Genomic DNA, 18,675 nt, shown 5'->3' with positions numbered 1-18,675 from the left:
TCCTGTAGGATACATGGTTAAAATAGAATTTCCAGGTTAAAGGTTTCCTATTACATAAATTAGAGTTTGTAGGCCTGTTTTGATGTATTGATTGATTTTTCGGATCTCAAGGGTATCTTTCCATATACTATTTTAAGTAACAATAGTGTTAAAGAATTAACATTCTAGTTATAGGTTAAGGATTCGGATCAGTTTTAGAAAGGTATACTGATCTTTATCCCATGGGTTTCCTGAGAAAACAAATTCGCCTGTTCTTTCATATTTTTTATTTCATTTTTTGAATGATATCCATTTACTAGAGGACTAATTAACCCACTTTTTGAGATATAAAATTTATGTTTTTATTTAATTTTTATATGCAGATTACATATAGTGTTTTGATGTAAGGATTCTAGAATAGGGTTATTTGATCATAATTGCTCAACTCCCATTATGTAAGTTGAACCTATTTAAGCCATTGGGTTTATTTTGACAAGTAAATACTTTGTATGTAAGAAAATCGAGATGTTGTGGGGATAAATACCAATCAAAAGACATGAGACAATCCAAAAGGCACTTGATCATGATCAAATTTGTAAGCCTACTTAGGTATTGAGCATTTACTTGTAAGAACTGAATTATTTTCAATTACCATTCTGTATAAATGGACTATTCTATTTGTATAGATATGGTAGAGGCGTGTGTCCAAATTTTTTTCGTCCATTGGTTCCCAGTTCTTCATCGCGGAGTAGAGCAGTTTGGTAGCTCGCAAGGCTCATAACCTTGAGGTCGCGGGTTCAAATCCTGTCTCCGCAACACTGTGCTTTCACGTCGAGAATTCTTTGCAAATGAAGAGATGTCAAAGAGACTTATTACTTACCAAACAAATCCTGCTACATCTATATATAAACGCTGGTTCATCAAGAATATGCAAGAAAAGCACTTCGAATTGTTGATTCATCGGCAGAGATGGCTTAGAACCAATAGTTCATTATCTAATGATCTTTCCGTTCTAATACTCTATCCGAGAGTTATCAGTATTTATCAAACCTGTTCCTATCTAACGGAATGCTATTGGATCAAACAACAAAAACATTGTTGAGAAAGAGATGGCTTTTTCCGAATGAAATGAAACATTTGATTCATGTAGCATAAGAAAGATTTCCCATTCCTTAGCCTTGTTTTACAAACATAAAGTTTTTCCTCGACTTTCAGCCCTAATATGTCTACTATTATGAAAAAACCCTTCGTAGCTGGACTCCCCTCTATTGCAGCTGGATTCCTCTCTTGTTTTTTTAATTTTCTGGAAATGGCTGTGCCTTATCTAGAGTCCACATTCAGAGAAGAAGAGAAGGAATTTTGAGACTTGTTAGAGTCCAGCTCCATGTCTTTTTTTATATTAAAAATATGATTTTCATCGAATGCAGGAAGAGAAGAAAAGGAATATGAAAATCACATCTACTCCATAGTTAGAAGATCATAGACATGGATTCTCTAAGATCTTAAAAGGAATGAGTTTGCAGGAGGACTCCCCTGTTGTTCCTTTCCCTTTTCAGCTGAGAGGACACCATTATTTTTCTACTGTTCATGGCTTTGGATAGGCAATTTTATAGGGGTGTGGAGACATCCATTAATCTCTCTTGGGATTCTAAAGATCTGTGCAAGCCTATGTATACTCTAGTCTTTATGCATATGCCCCTCTTAGATTCCTTCTTCTTTTTAAAGGGGGAAAAAAAAAAGATGCAATACGTCAAAAAAGACGAGATACATAATACCCAAAAGTGGGAGTATAATTATCAAAGTTGCATGAATAATAAACAAAAAGTTAATCAAATAATATGATGGGGATCACATCTATCTATGCTTCCTCTTGCAAGCATGGCACATACCCATTATAACATGCCCCTTCACCTGAATAAATTATATGCATCAGACATGCACAACATTACTATAAATGACACTTTGGCATGCATTCCAACCAAAACTAGATCATATATATTGGTTTCAACTCAGCCCACAACATAATCCAAAACCAAATTTCTGAAACAATATTAAAAATCTCGATAGCAAGATCCATATTCATTGGGTTCCAAACCAAAATGCTAGTGGTACAGACTGGCATGCATCAGTACCAGAAGAAATCAAAGAAGGGGGACTCCACCCTTTCTGACTTGGTATTTGATACCAAAACAGTATTGGAAGGTGCTGCTTGGTACAGGTTGGCACTGAGCACCTCGTTTCTGTGCTGTTCACCCTAAGTTGGGTACCACAACGCCTTCTCAGGGCTAGTTCTACCTGGTTCGCTCCGATACCAACCAGTACTTGAATCCATGTTCCAAACACTGATGACTAATGATGTACAAAACTAGCAGACTGTTCATGCATAAAAGAACAATTCTAAATTCATATTACATGAACCTTAGATCCAAATATGTGCAGCAAAGCTGGTCTTGCAGCAAAGAGAGAAAACTGAATTCAGCACAAAGATTCTGAAATGGTGTTTATAGAGAGCTAAGCATAGAAAAACACAGATTCTAAAATGGTTTTGGTGGGGAGCACGAGCATTATCTGATAAATCAACTAGGATATACTATCATAGATTATTGCAACTATGTGCTATAGTATAAAAATGACCAATTGGAAGATTATGATATGCTATGCTCAAATTGGTCAGAAAGAAAATCAGACCAACTCAATGCAGCTGCTTGAGTGTTGTCAGTGTAGATAATTAATCTTCATAAATTTTAATATTCAATGAAGAAAAAGAAAAAGCTCAAGACATACTGATAGGTAAATTATATTTTTCTAGTAAAACACACTCATTAGTATATACATATAAACCTTGTTTTCAGCAATAATCTGCTATGCACAGACCTCCAAGTCTCAGATACTGGCTTTACTAGTTACCTTAGCCGAATATAAGATCACATCATCTTTGCCTAGTTTGAGAGAATGACTGCTTCCAAATGATGCAAGATTTAAAGCAGATCTCGGCTCCCCCTAATAAAATAATGAACATGGTCATGCTACTACATCATATTGACAGAAACTGGCATACATTTAAATAATCATCCTTGATGATGCACAGCAAAAAGATCTTACTTGAGAGCCAGTCGTAACAATCAACAAATCTTTGGGGGCATAGCCATCAATATCCTCGACTTTAACCTACACAATTTGTCATACAACAAGCAACCAGTTATAGCATGTGGTAAATAATATTAATTGAAGAGAGGACAGATGGAAGATAAGAAATAAAGCAAAGAAAGGAATAAACATCTTGTCTCCTGACTTACGAATTTATTATATCTTTCAAGATCTGCAATAAGTATAAATGCTAAGGAACGAAATATTTGTATTATCTCACAATGTCTTCTTTACTCTTTATCAAAGTACATTACCCAATTATGGTCCCAGCAATCCAAGGTCCTGGGAGGGGCAAGCTGGCAATAGACCTAATATTTAGCAATTTCTTTTTGCACAAAGTGGCTGCCCCAGGACTTGAGACCAAGTCGTTTACCATTGCACCAAGCAATGACCCCTTGCTTTACACTAACAGATAAGAGATAAAAAGGAACAGATATGCAGCATGGTAAATAATTTAGATAAACTAGTATGAGAATAGAAGCCCATGGTTATGAGCACACTGTTGGTCCCATGCATTTGCGAAAAAAAGTAAAACAGATGAATGTAGGAACAGGAATAGTTCATCAATCATAAGGGCATCTCTGGAAATACCCTCCCACTACTAGAATAGCCTCAGCAGGGTTATAAGTACTTCAATATTGTATCATACGTGTGGGTCTTTGGCTCTACCAAGATGTTACAGATTCTACATAATTTCCTCCATAAAATTAAAGGTTATGGTACTATTAGAGGAGAGCCTGTCAAAGTTCTCTATTGCGTTACAAATCAACAGGGTCCAATAGTATTAGACGTGTTGTGATCAATGTCCACAAAGATTGGGATCAAGTTGTGAATCGTAGTGGTAGGGTTGGATCAAAGCATGGATCGGATTATGGATTGCAAATACTTTCTGATTTCTTCAAAAATTTTAAGCAAATAAAAAATGAAAAATGAAAACAAGTATAAATTATATGGATGAAAAGTAAAAAGCCATTCGTATAAGAAGTCTTCTTCTCCATCATCACAAATAGTATATAGCATGTCAAATGGGACAACATCATGTCTAATTATCAATATATGTTTATACAACCTATTGATTGAATTATCCTTTTAGGTAGAACATTTTTATGAGAAAAGTGTCAAATTTTAGCAAATGGTTGTAAAACTATGAAAATTCTGCTTCAAAATCTTGATTCCATCACCTGAACGAGAATTGTACAGCAAAGCTGCTATTGAAAATCATATAGAACATGTTTTAGAATCTGCCATGTTGGCAGATTTGTGAAGCTTTAAAATAGCTCTAAAAATAGGGCAGACAGGGCTTTAACGAGAACCATCATTAGACCTTCCATGGGAGGCCCCACCATGCTATTCCTCCCAACCATTTTGAGACCCCACCCTTCTCTACTCTTCTCCTCCCAACACCTCTGGCCACCGTCACCTTCAATAAAGCCTCCATCTCCAACCACCCGACAGCCAACAACGATGCTAGCCCACCACTTTGTCAAGAGCACCACCTTTTTCGTCTTCTCCTCTCAATACCTAGAGTCGTCATTACCTCCATCCGCTGCCATCTCTAATTGGTCGTCCATTGGCGTTGCTGCCAACATCGCCACCTTGTGCAAGCCTGCCCTTCTTCAAGCAAGACCCATCCTTTCCCATCTTTATTCCTCTCTTTCACAAGCCCTAGATTCTCTTCCTACCACACCTTCACCACCTCCTGCGACCAAGTCAGCCGCCATCTCCTCGAATATCCCTTTAGCATTATGGACTTGAGAGGCAATGAGAACTTCAACACATTCTCCATCACTTCTAGCCAAATTGTTGGTCCACTCATTATACTTGGGTAATTTGTCCTAGACTTAACGCCGACACCAATGACACCAACTGCATGAATTTCACAATTGAATCAACCCACAAACATGCAGCATCATGCCTCTGCCTCTCTTCAATATATAGCGTGCATGGATTAATGACTTCTAGGTCTAAGCGTCCCATGCTGCAAATAACCCTTCCATCAACAAAAGAAATTATAGGTTTTCTATTTTCTCCTCTCTTCTGTGATGGATACTGAAACATTTATAAATATTTTTTTAATAATCACCAAATTTCATTTTCTACTGATGTTATTGTCGTTGAAGATACTTTATTCTTATTTATGGTGAACTAACATCCAACAGGAGATTTACTATATATTATTTGAAAGGGTGTTAAAGTACATCTTTCTACTAGCTATACATGATATTTAAGTGTTCTACTCCCATATCTCTTGCAATAAGATAGTTCAATATAAAAAATTGTTAAACAGTTGTTGATAGATTTGGTGGTATCATAGCCCAGGTTTTAGGATTCCTAGAATTCGACAAAAAGATTGAGAGATGGATAGGAACTAGACAAAGAGAATAATGTAAAATGCTTTTTGCTAATAAACTTTTGTTATTCTGACATTTGCCTGTTTTTACTGAATCAAAATGCCGCCTCGCCATGTCGCAGTCTAAATTAGATGGTTGGAGGCTCTCGAGGAGAAGGGTGGACTAATGTGCCTTCTGATTATGCTAATGACCCGGATACCTACAAGTGGCATCGCTGCTAGACGAGATTCTAAATATCGATATATATATTGCACTTTAAATATATACAATTGATAGTATCATTTTATGTTTTGTATCTCACTAATTGATTTTAGGATATTTCATGTTGCTTATCCTAACATGTAAAGCATTCAACAAACAAAAATTACACTTAAAATTATTTTATATTTTGTACCACTCTAAAACATCAAGAAGCATCATTTAGGATGTATCTAGGGGTGCAAATGGGTCGGGACGGGTCGAGTCGGGTCCTAAGTGAACCCGACCCGACCCGATTTTTTGTTCGGGTCCAAATTTTGGACCCAGACCCGACCCGGTTGAAGATCGGGTCGGGTCGGATCGGGTCCGGGTCCGAGTCGGGTCAGGTTCGAGTCCAAATCGGGTCCAATTTTTTTGTGCTTTTGGAAAAGAATTTGAGCAAATCTAATTTGGTCATATCATAATTATGAGGTGCTCGGTGACCCATGACTCGAAAGACTTGCAATTGACCTCCAGTCAGAACAGATGATATGTGATGTACTAAGTCGATCTACAAGCCAAATTTCATATCACACTATTTTTTTATCTATATGACTGATTGGACGGAACTTGGTGTCTCCCAGCTCCCCTCTCACGAGGGCAAAAAAAATCCCATACCTTATTTCAAAATCCAATTCCATTGCAGAAAATTGGCACATGACCCATGTTCAATTCAGCGTTCCCTCACTTTCTCCCTTCAAAAGTTAAAAGAAACAAAAACCAAAAAACAGAAGGAAAAAAAAAAACCAGCTACCGAGACACCAGAGGTATCAACAGTGTAATAGATCGAGAGAGAATCCTGACAGGCCGAGGTTCCTTTGGATTCTGTGAACCTATGCCTGTTGCTATCCTTCCACGCTTGAACCCTACTCCCCTTAGAGCTTTTCCTCTTTTTTTTCTCTCTTCGGGTCCATTCAGGTTGGGTCGGGTCCGTTCGGTAAACCCAGACCCAGAAAATGATTCGAGTCCAATTTTTGGACCCGACCCGAATCCACGGGTCCTAAAATTCCGGTCGGGTCGGGTCTACGCGGGTCGGGCCGGGTCGGGTCGCGGGTCGACCCGACCCATTTGCAGCCTTAGATGTATCGAGGTGATAGAAACATCAAAAAACATCAAAAAACATTTAAAATTATTCAAAAAAAAGAAAAAAAAATTGATTACTATTCACTGAAGCTCAAAAAGATTGAAAAAAAATTGGCGTGACAGTTTCCACCCCATACGCCGGTTTCCACCCCATACTGTGTGTTGATATGGTACCGAACCGGTCGCCAATACAGCTCTCAATACCAGTTCGGCAGACCTTGGGTTCATATCTAGGTTCATTTCAGCAAATTTCCATTTAATGAAAGTAGAGTGGTAATATTGGGGTCCTGGATAGAAGATCCAAAGTAAAAAAAGATGGGTTTGCAAAGCTTCCAAGAGAACGATATCCTGAATTAGATGTGGACTTATTATTAGATATATTTTCACAGGTTGGAATTGGAATGGAAAGGCTGGTATACACTAGGTCGGAGTGGAAATGCATTGCTACAGTTGGGACTGGTTTCAGAACATAAAAACAGTTAAGGATTAGGTCAGACTGGACCTGTTTTCAGAAGACACTGAGGAAAAACAAAAATAAAGAAGAATACAACAGAGCAAGGGAAGATAGAATGAAATGGCATGCAAAATCAATGCCTAAACCTGGCCGCTTTTGTTAAATCCTTTTCCTTTGCCTCAAACCAAATAAGCCAAGTACAACATCTAAGCATAGCATCCTAAGCAGCTGGCGTCCCTTCCCCAATAGGGTTGGCTGTCATGTGTTTCTAAGTCAATGTTTAGGGTACTTATCCAATATCAAGAAACACTAATTAAAACAGTTCACCCAAAAAAACCAACAATTAAAACAAAGACTTCAAATAGCCTAAAACAGGAAATGGAATGTTTCTGACTGGTTACAGTTTACCGTGGATCTAAACAAGGGCAGAACCAGGGTCTGCTGAACCGACCTGTACCGGTCGGTTCAGCCCAAACCGGACCGGTACCGACTGGCACCGGTCCGGTTCAGGGGTATAAAACGGTTCCGACCCAATATGGGTCGGAACCGTTCGGTTCCTTGTTCGAACCGGTGCGAACCGAGCCGGTTCGCACCAGTACATGCTAGAACCGGTGAGAACCGCTCGGTTCTCATCGGTATGATCTTGAACCGGTGCGAACCGAGCCGGTTTGCACCGGTTCGGTGCTGGAAAGAAGTGCCAGCGCTATGGCACTTTGAAAGTGCCACAGCGCTGGCCAGAGGCTGGCCAGAGGCACTTTGAAAGTGCCACACTGTGGCACTTCGAACGAAAGTGCCGCCTTGTGCGGCACTTCGAACGAAAGTGCCGCCTTGTGCGGCACTTCGAACGAAAGTGCCGGTGCGGCACTTCGTGAAAGTGCCGCGCTGTGGCTCACAGTGGCACTTTTCAAAGTGCCACAATGTCTCAACGGTTGGCTATAAAAGCCGACCGAATGCTGAAGCCAGATCCATCAGCTTAGGTGAAGGAAAGGCAGAGAGAGGAGGAGAAAAAGAAGAGAAAGGAGGAGGAAAAGAAGAGAAAGGCATGAAAAAAAATTAGAAAGGTCGGAGAGCGTCGTTTTTCTTGAAGAAAAATCCAGCAAAAACTAAATAAGGTAAAATTTCTTTCCCCTACATTGTTTTTTTAATATTTCATTTAAATTGCTTAAAAAAATTAAGTCAAAAATTGCCAAAAAATAGGAAATGATTCAATGATTCCATTTCGTCTTGAATTTTTTATATGTTGTCGATATATGGACGATGTTAATGGTGACATTAACTTTTGTTTTTACAGAATTTATATAATTTAAAATTTAATTAAAAAATTTAAACATTAATTTTTAATTACAAAAAAATAGAAATTGAAAAAAATTAATGTGGTTGTAGGAATGGAGCCGTCAAGGAGAGGGCAACCCCAAGAACGTAATATTGGCTGGGAGCATGGAAAGATGCTCGGTGAACGGCACCAGTTTCAGTGCAATTATTGCCACAAGTGCTTCAAAGGAGGAGGGGTAACCAGATTAGAGCAGCACTTAGCCGGTAATTCTCGTGAGATATCTGCATGCTCGGAGTGCCCACCGAGCACCCGTCAGCTGATGAGGAAAAACCTCGCTGAGATCAAAGCAGCCAAGGAGAGGGCTGCCAAGCAGAAAGCGGAGGTAGAACGCCAAGCTGCAGAAGCACCTTCCTATCACTTGATGGAGTCACAGGAGGTCGAGGGTCCAGATGAGGAGGCACAGATCCAGGCTGCCATGCGGGCGAGTCTGGATGATCGGTGGCAGCAGGAGGAGGTGGCGAGGCATCAGGCTCGATTTGGGCCCTCGTTTTTCGAGTCGGGCGCCGGTTCTGGTGGAAGCAGACAAGATCCAGAGTTTCAAAGGACAACCTCAGTCAGGGAGGGCGAGGGTAGAGGACGTAGCCAGATTGCATCTATCCTGGGTGGTTTTGGTGGCCGAAAGAAATCTTCCGGAGGGATTCCACCAGGTGCATCAATCCATGATGTAGATCCGCATGCCTTCCCCAGGAGAGATTCAAAGCAGCAAAGGGTAGACACAATGTGGAAGAAGGAGAAGAAGAAGGATATGTGGCGAGCTATTGGATCCTGGTTCCACTTCAGCCACATTCCAGCGAATGCTGCAGACAATACATACTACAAGTCTGCCATTTCTGCCATACAGTCTGCCGGTCCCGGTGTCGATCCTCCAGGTCCGAGGGACATCTACGGTGAGCTTCTTGACAACAATAAGGAGGAGCTAGAGAATTGGATTGGCTCATATAAGAGCAAGTGGCCCACATATGGGCTCACTCTGATGTGTGATGGTTGGACCGGTCCGACAAAGCGGGCCATCATCAACTTTCTGACATACTGTGATACGAAGACCTTCTTCCACAAGTCAGTTGATGCTTCGGATAAGGTGCACAACGCCTCATACATCCTCAGACTTATGGAGGAGGTGATTGATCAGATTGGAGAGGAGCATATCGTGCAGGTCGTCACTGATAACGGGCCGCAATATAAGTTGGCCGGGCAGGTCTTGATAGAGCGGCGACCACAAATTTTCTGGACCCCATGTGCTGCACATTGCATCGACCTCATCCTGATGGACATTGGAAAGATCCGTAGGGTGCAACATACAGTGGAGATAGCCCAACGCATCACCAGGTATATTTATAGCCATACTTGGATTCTTTCATTAATGAGAAAGTATGCAGGGGGAGAAATTCTTAGACCAGGAGTCACACGGTTTGCTACGAATTACATTGCACTTGATAGCCTTATCGAGAAGAAAGGAGCCCTACGTCAGATGTTTGTCAGTCCCGAGTGGCAGGAAAGTAGATATGCCCAGGCCGGCACTGAAGGAAGCAAAATGGAAGACTTGGTAAACAGGCAGTCATTCTGGCAGCGGGCCAATGCGATAGTCAAGGCTATCAAACTATTATATCAAGTGCTGCGGGCCGTGGATAGCGAGAGGTACCCCCAGATGGACTTTTTGTATCACATGATGGAGAAGGCAAAGGCTCAGATCATGGAGGCAGATGTAGCCCATGCCCAGGAGTACATCGACATCATTGAGCAGCGGTGGGGAGCCCAAATGGGTAGGGAATTGCATCTAGCAGGTAAGCGATAATATTGATAATTATACTGATTGATATATTTGTATAATTATACTAAGATGGTGTCATCTATGTGCAGCATACTATCTGAATCCTCGGTTTCAATACGAGAGTGGAATTGGTATGGATGATGAACTTCTTCATGCTCTGCGTAATGTTATTTATAAGATGGAGCCTGATCCAGAAGTCGCCGCGTCATGTATAGAAGAGGTAACTATGATTTAGTAACATATGTAAATATATCGGATCTTATATTATTGACATACTACAACAAGCTTCTTTCCACAGACCAAATTATTTAGAGAGGGCAGCCATAGCTTTGGACAGCGACCAGCTGTCGTGAGCAAGACAACTATGAATCCAGGTACAATACAAATCTGCAAGATACCTCTGCATCTGAATTATCTTCAACTATGAGGCCATCATATATGTAAAATGTAATTATCTTCAATATTTTTGCAGCTGAATGGTGGATTCATTTTGGCGGATCCGCAAAAAATCTTAAGCGGATAGCTATCCGGATCCTCTCCCAAACGGTCTCCTCGAGTGGCTGTGAGCGCAACTGGTCCACCTTCGGCCTCATCCACAGCAAACAGAGAAACCATTTGACACAAAAGCGCCTCAACGATCTAGTTTATGTGCACTACAATCTGCGGTTGAGGCTAAAATGCATTCAGGAGGAAGTGGAGCTCAAGTATGCAGATCCCATCTATAGGACTTTTACAGATGATGATGATAATCCTATGCTCGACTGGCTTGCGGCCCAGCAGCGCGAGCCCGAGCTTGATGAGCCAGGATCGCCTCGACGACCAGCCAGCATCATAGCCACCGAGGCTATGGTCGATCCACAGCAATGGGCTGAGCGCAACGTTCCACGCACTCCTACAGCTGATATGACGTGGCTAGAGGGGAGCCAGTCACCGCATGACTGGTACGATGCTCCCGTTCAAAGAGATGATCCTCTCATGCGAGGACGAGGACGAGGACGCTCTCGTACCCAGTCGACTCGATCAGGAGGGCGTCAATCCCAGCAAAGAAGAAAAGGCAAGGAAAGGGCCCCAATGGAGAGTGTCGAAGAGGAGACTTGGACCAGCAGCGATGAAGGTTCTGGTGGTGATGGATCTACTAGCCATGGAGGAAGTAGAAGACAGTATGGTACTACTTATGAGACACAGCCGGAGAAAAGTTTTCGATACACCGGTGAGTCTCAGTTTACGCATGCTACACAAGATACGGACCACGGTAGGCCGTCTAATATAGGCCGGTCGGATACCATTGCATATCGAAGAAGAGCTCCTCGAGGTCGTTCAAGAGGCCAGGATGCAGCTGCAGATGACCTCCCATGTGGAGTCGGATCCATTGATGTATCAAGTTCCGAGTCTTCCTATTATCCGCGGCCTCAGCCAGCCTATGGATATGGTGCATCGGAGTCATCTTCCGGTGGCTACTACCCTGCGCAGCCCGGAGGGTCTTACGGGTCAGATTTTGGTGCCGGCATATTCGGATGGACCCCTTATCAAGACACCTCTCAGAGCCAGAGCTTTAGCGATAGATCCGAGAGTTCTTATGACCCGACGCGCATTCCTCGAGGATTGAGCATACAAGACTACAATGCCGCTTGGTTAGAGGGATGGGTTGATCTGCCTCCATATTATGCTGATGATCCAGATATTGACGAGAAGCATCGCCACTCGACCCGATTTTAGATATCCGAGAGTGCTTTAAATGTATGTAATTGATTGTATCTTAATTTGAAAATATTTTATGTTCTTCATCTCATTATTTGAATTATTTGGAAGTAATAAGTTGCATCATCTAGTTTTAACCTTAAACCTAAACATAAAAACATCAAAAAAAAATATCCAAAAGTGAAAGAACTCAAAAAAAAAAAAACGACGATGGGGTCGAAACCAGGCCGAATGTGCCCTATCGGTACGGTATCGGTTCGGCTCGGTTCGGCACCGGTACCGTACCGTTACCGGAGCCGACCGGTACGTCGGTACCATCGGTACCGTGAACCTTGGGCAGAACATTATTCTACTTGATTACTCGATAAGCAAACACTGGCCCTCAGCACACATACAGATACAGGCATCTAATAAAATCCTTGTCATGCGCAATAACAAATCAAAGTGGCGAGATCAGAGTCATATGATTGCTAACACAAGCTAACAACATAGTTAATCAGTCTTGAAATATGGATCAAACCCCTTGCTCATCCACTCCACTCATCCCCAATACACTATAACTCGAAAAAAATGGAAGGAATCAGGAACTTGCTGAAACAGAAAAACACAAAGTATGACTCATAATATTGTATACCCCAAAAAGAAAGCATGTAAATTCTTTTATTTCTAAAAATTAAGCTATTTCTCCAATGTGAATGCAAGAATTTCAATCAAAAAAATCCAGTAAGAGGACTGACCTAAAAATACATGGAAACCTTGTCAAGAATACAGAGGCAAACTCATGCATGTTTTCTTTTTCTTAAACATTGCTGATTATAAAGCTAACACGATGAAGAAATGTAGGAAAACTTATGGTACTATCTCATACCAAGGTTGAAGGATCCATTGGTGCCTTTCCATCCTTGAAAGAAGCATCCAAATAAGTTCTTAGAGACATGCCAACGAACACCTGTTGCATACATCAAAACCAATGAAAATGTCAAAACAGAATGTGTAATCTGCCTTCGAAGCTAGAAAATCATAAAACTTCTTGAAGTACCAAAAAGATCACAGATGAAGAGTAACAGTTAAAGCAGCTCACCAATTTACGACCAGTCAGATCAGCAGCAGTTTTCACGCTTCCCAGACGATGTATGTTGGAAGCAAACTGTGTAGCAATAACTCTTCCTTTTGCAGCTGAAATATGCCGTAGTAATGCATCTGCTACAACAGCTTCACTAACAGATCTTCCAGGTGACAGAACGTTGGTTGAGTCACTCATCATCTAAGAATCATAAAAAGAGAGTACCCAAAGTTGGCAAAAGATACAGAAATTAGAAAGATAAGCAAGATGGAGGCACAATATCATGCAATAAAAATCCATGAACAAAAAAGCATATGCCCAATAAAATAAAAAGAATTTTTAATGCTCCCAAAGGGAAGAAGTGTATGGCAATTCTATCATCAATTTTCAAACTTTAAAGCCTACTTTATATGCTAAATCTCACCAGAATGCTTAAAATGGTTCATCAGAAAGTCTCAACACTTCATTGCATTAAGTTAATCCATATTCATAGAAGAAATGAATTAATGAATAGCAATGATTAAACTCTATAACAAACTAAAAACAATTCATTCATGCATGAAAGAATCAAAAAGTAGAAGCCACCAGAGTTGAGGGAAAACACTGCTTGCAATATCCATAAGTTCTAAATGAAATTTAATTGATTTAATAAATATTGCATTAATTTCTCATTTAAAATTAAAGCTAGTCAAGATAAATGTCTTCATGATGTCAATAAGAAAAATATACATGACTGTAATAAGACCAGCTTTGCCCGTCTTCATAATGATGGGTAATTATGAAAATTCATGAGCATCATAGCATTGAGTAGTTAAGTTAAATGTGGATACATGAATGACAGAAATTGATTTAAATAAATTAGATTAAGGACATAAATTGCTGGCAATCTCTGATATACATTACAATGTGAAGACCCAGCATGGCTGGACACTTTACATGTGAGGTTCCGAGGCTCAACTTATTAAACATACCCTCTTCTTCGATAATCATCCCACATCATACAGATACAACAGTAGTACTTTGGACAGAGAATTGGAGAAATATATTAACCAAAAGTGAGGATGCACCATATCAATACTCACAATTAAAAAGAATTCGTGATTAAAGAAAAAACAATTCCAAATATTTCATCTTTGACCTAATCACATTCACCAATGCAGTACCCCCACTCAAAACCATCATGTGCAGAACATATGCTTGGTACTGGATAAAGTGAGAAAATATCATTTAAATTAACAAGTATGTGAACACTATAGGCTAGATGGCTTCATGGAGAAGCAGATCCACTGTTTGTGTCAGTAAGCAACAGCAGATACTAACACTGCTGCAGGGTCAGCAGAATGCCACACTGACCGGAAGAGAAAAGGGCCAAAGGTTCCAAGTATTCATGACCACTAAATTAACTTGAGACTTGGATCACTACAAATCACTCCAAATCAACAAATATAATATTTGGTTTAGTTTTCATTTAAATTGTATGTGATAATTTGGACAGAGGAGACAGCAGATCTCTATGTATTATAAGTCTCTAACAGGAACATATCTGATACTATTGGATAATTTGCAAACATATTACTGATTTTCTTTAATTTGTTGCGGTGCAAGTCGTCTTGGTGGCTCAGCTGGGCAGCACTAGAGACGGATTTTCTCGAGCCTCATGCATAGTTGTGCCGTGTGGATTTGGTCTGTGTATTCTTGAAGGGTAGTTGGGTGGTTTGCGGAACGGTGACACAGTGGTTATGTCATGGCATGGAAGTACTCTAAGAATCAGGACATCTTGGGGAAGCAATACTTGGCTTGTGGGGCAAAGCCATAGAGTTGGCACAGAGGTGCCGAGTTGTGGAACACTCTTGGGAAGAGCCTATACTATAGCACGAAGGTGCGCATGAGCGTTATTGTTGACCCGAGGGGTAGAGTTGCTTGCGGACACTTATGGTTGTCGCATGTGTTCAATTCGACAGAGTTGCTAGGCAAGGGCATAGAAGTGCATGCTTGGCTATGAGGTTGGACTGCTGCTCATTCGTATGCATGTGTCCAAAGGAAGGACTTAAGAAAGCTGACCTTGGTGTGTAGCATATCGGGGCGCCACATGAGTGTTTGGGTTAGGAAAACACTCACCCTATGATAGTTGGTATCAGAGCAAAAGTTTGCTAAGTCGATGCTCGATGTAGTGCTTGCTGTTGGGTTCTGGTATGTAAGGTATCAGGTTGCATGCATTTGGTTGCAAATACGGGGTATCCAAAGCAATGATATGAACCATAGATATTGAAGTCCAGTGTCAGAGGAGCTGGATGTCTGAGTCTATTGTGGCTGTCAATGACTCAAAGAGGGGGAGCATGTTGCAGACGCAATATGCTCAGTGCTGAACGATTTAAGGTTGCTCATCGATGGCCCAGGCCGATAGGAGCCTGTGAAGGTAAAAGTCTACCAGTTTGTGGCTGAGGAAAGGAATTCAGGGTGAAGAGTGCTCGCAAATACTGAAGCACTTGAGTTGCATACAAAATTGCAAGGAAGAGCGTCTTGAGGGACTAGGATCTCCTAACAGCCAGAGTAGGGTAAATGGACTGAGGTACTAGGGTATGTCTGCACTGCGGAGGAAAAGGTGCAGCATCCAAGTTTGAAGTACAAGCTGAGGTGAAGCTTGGAGAGTTGAGAGACCCAGTTGCATAAAGATGGGAACATTGGAAAGAGCCATCTCTTGTGTGGGCAAGTGTGGACCTAACATACTTGAGTGGCAAAATCTAAATGGAACTCATGAAACTGCTCTCAAGGTGAAGGCGCTGGGAAGCCGAGGTAACTAAGGCAGCAGATATTTGGCCAAGGGTGCTTGCTCGCTGCACGAGCATGCGATGTCAGGTTGCAGGAGGTGAAGCACGAGGACGGTGCAATTGTTGGCCAAGATGGTTGTGATGAAAAATTGACATGCTGTGAAGCACTATAAGGCTCAGATGTCATTTGCAAAAGGGTGTCGAGGTATTGGAGTCAGAAGTGAGGCAGGCTAGTGGAATAGCCTTGTATTGGTTCCACAGACTCAAGGTGAAGACAAAAAAGCAGCCAGATAGGCTGAGTATCTCAGAAGACAGCATGACAGTAGTTCTATAGAGGCAGATAATTGGAGCTGGGAGTGAAGATTGCTATGTTGAGAGACTTGAGCAAAGCAGGAAGTGACCTTGATCGGATATCAAGGTCCCGTTTGGTAGCATTTGTGGACCTGAGTGTTGGTATGGGATGACGCAAAGAAATGGAGGCGACTTGCTTCTACTTGGCAACGGTGCAGTGTGGAAAGGTCCGAAGGCATGGTGCTGAACAGAAAAAATCGAAATTACCACAAGGTCGCAAGGTGGTTATGTAGCAAGGCCAGGTGTTGGAGATGAGTTGCTAGAGGGGACTAATTGGGAGGGCCACTCCTAGATCCAGACGGACAGGAGTTAAGCCTTGGATGCAGTCCAAGGAGTGTCGTTTTGTGCTGCCGGCAACGAATTTGAGTCGGAGGTCGAAGTCTTACAAGGTGCAAATTCCAGTTTGCCCGCTCTTAGATCAAGAAGGATCGAGAGTTAAGCCTTGGGAAGAGTCCAAGGAGCGTCACTCTGCTTAGTTTTCAGTGGATTTCATGGGTCAGAGGACCAAGGATGCTCTGGCGGAAGCAGTGGCCGCTCTCAGATTGGGGCAATCGAGAGTGAAGCTTTAGAAGAGTCTGAGAAGTGTCATGCAGTTGGAAGGTCAAAAGATGTGGTGGCCGTTCTCAAATTAGGGCAATCGAAAGTCAAGCCTTGGAAGAGTCTGAGAAGTGCCATACAGTTGGAAGGTCAGAAGATGCAGTGGTTGCTCTCAGATTGGAGCAACCGGGAGTCAAGCCTTGGAAGAGTCCAACAAGTGCCATGCGGTTAGAAGGTCAGAGGACCACAGCACAATGACAAAGGTAGAAGCCAACATCAGGATATGGACCAATTGGTTCCGTGGAAGAGTCAGTGCGGTGTGGATGATGGATTCTCAGTGGTGGAGAAAGGATAAGGACACCAAGGCCGTGGGGCTTTGGCTTAAGGAACCGTAGTTGCAGTAGCTGCAATGGACATTTGGTCACGGCAACCAAACTGCAGAGCAGTGGCTTGGACGTCAATAAGGGCGTCGACAGCTTGAGTAGAGGAGAATTGTCACGGACTTAACTACGGGCCCGTCGTAGGGGATGCCGGCATGGGCAGGGCATGATGCGGTGGAGGGTTTGGCATGACTATGGCATGATATCGGAGAGCTCGAGAAGCATGATATTTGGCATGGCAATAGACTGCCAAGACATTTGGGGATACTCGAGGCTTCCTCTTGGTTGAGGAGGGACGCGAAGCTTTAGTCTCATTCCCGACTCCCCTAGAGTCGTAGGACACGAGTCCACCATGGCACGATTGCGGGGCAAGGCAATGCCACACCCGAATGGTCTCGCGTGGAGGCGTTTGAGGCAATGCTAGTCGGACGAGCTGGCCACATTGCACAGGAAGGGGATTTCCGAGAGGTTGGTCCTCTAGGAATTGTTCGGGCTACTCTATGTGTTCTTGATCTCTATGGTGGAGACAAGAGGCAAAAAGAGACTAGTCGGACAAGGAATTGAGCTACCCTAATAGGCAAGTCCCATAAGCATTGCGGGGTGATGTCTCGTGGGGATCCACAGGAGCCAGTCGGCCATAGAGTATTGGCATGGCTAATGCAATATCGGTTGGATTATATGCCTTGGAGCTGGGACAAGGATCAAGGTCGGCTAAGAGGGTCATGCCAAGGAGAGGATGGTAGCGGTGCCGGCAGCTCCACTTACTTTGAACCGCGCTCCTTGGCCTCTTTCCTAGTTAGGAATGGATATCCTTGAACCATTCCCTCATGCAAAGGAGCAGAGAAAATTCCTAATGGTCCCATCAACTACTTCACTAAGTGGATTGAGGCAGAGCCCCTAGCCTAGATCACTAAGAAAAATGCCCAAGATTTTGCATGAAAGTTCATTATATGCCGCTTCGGACTTCCTCGATCCATTATTACCGATAATGGGAGGTAGTTCAACAACACCCGCTTCAGAGGCTTCTACGTTGACCTGCATATAGACCATAGGCTCACTTCAATTGGGCATCCACAAGAAAATAAAGAGGTCGAAGTGACTAACAGAACTATCCTGCAAGACCTGAAGATGTAGCTGGATAGAGCACAAGGATTCTGAGTGGATGAGCTCCATAGTATTCTTCGGGCTTACCGAACCACTTATTGGACTCTGACAGGAGAAACACCTTTTAGCCTCACCTTAGGCATCGATCTACCGTCTCATCGAATGGACTCCTACCGTCTACCTCTGAGCTAACCTTGACCTTCTTGAAGAGACAAGGGAACGAGCTCTAATTTGTATGGCTACATACCAACGATGAGCAGCCCGATATTACAACTCTCGAGTGAGTCAAATTTTTAGGATCTGAGGCCCTAGTACTCAGAAGAATCAAAGTGGCCCAACCAGCCACATGGGGTAAGCTCATACCAAACTGGAAGGGATCGTATAGGACATCCGAGATCGTACGCTCCGAAACCTACCACCCA

The 18,675-nt window shown here is 42.3% G+C and overlaps 3 protein-coding genes and 1 non-coding gene across 8 annotated transcripts in view; 3 read left to right on the top strand and 1 right to left on the bottom strand.

The window, feature by feature from the left end:
• The window catches only part of EMB2746 (RNA-metabolising metallo-beta-lactamase family protein), a 63,536-nt gene that overhangs the window by 32,526 nt on the left and 12,335 nt on the right, over positions 1–18,675 (bottom strand). For all 5 annotated transcript variants that reach the window (XR_015971872.1, XM_088708317.1, XM_008813579.5 and 2 more), the window contains exons 7-10: positions 13,132–13,314; positions 12,919–12,999; positions 3,082–3,147; positions 2,887–2,979 (exon numbers count right to left, since the gene is read on the bottom strand). Coding sequence is in view for 4 of the 5 variants with exons in the window: in XM_088708317.1 (XP_088564443.1) it covers positions 2,887–2,979; positions 3,082–3,147; positions 12,919–12,999; positions 13,132–13,314 (423 nt within the window). In the remaining variant the exon portion in view is untranslated. The remainder of the gene's footprint in view (positions 1–2,886; positions 2,980–3,081; positions 3,148–12,918; positions 13,000–13,131; positions 13,315–18,675) is intronic.
• On the top strand, positions 722–795 carry TRNAM-CAU (transfer RNA methionine (anticodon CAU)). The gene has a single exon. It is a non-coding gene; the product is annotated as a tRNA-Met (tRNA).
• Positions 8,508–10,807, top strand: LOC148700412 (uncharacterized). The gene has a single exon (XM_088708319.2). It carries the CDS (start codon positions 8,637–8,639, stop codon positions 10,374–10,376), a length of 1,740 nt encoding a protein of 579 aa, XP_088564445.1. The 5' UTR covers positions 8,508–8,636; the 3' UTR covers positions 10,377–10,807.
• LOC149751533 (uncharacterized) lies at positions 10,806–12,217 on the top strand (the record flags this gene model as incomplete). Its single annotated transcript, XM_089926578.1, has 1 exon — positions 10,806–12,217. A coding segment is annotated over one exon (1,263 nt), but the record flags the coding sequence as incomplete, so codon positions are not given.

The sequence above is a fragment of the Phoenix dactylifera genome, chromosome 12 (assembly GCF_051530095.1).
Source record: "Phoenix dactylifera cultivar Ajwa chromosome 12, Ajwa_hap1_PhDact_Kaust_v1.1, whole genome shotgun sequence".
Classification (NCBI taxonomy): Eukaryota; Viridiplantae; Streptophyta; class Magnoliopsida; order Arecales; family Arecaceae; genus Phoenix; species Phoenix dactylifera.
Note: the sequence above shows the minus strand (reverse complement) of the source record. Positions and strands in the feature narration are given on the sequence as shown.

Excerpts from the sequence above, each read along its gene's own strand:
- LOC148700412 (XM_088708319.2), top strand. The coding sequence starts at position 8,637 with ATGGAGCCGTCAAGGAGAGGGCAACCCCAAGAACGTAATATTGGCTGG.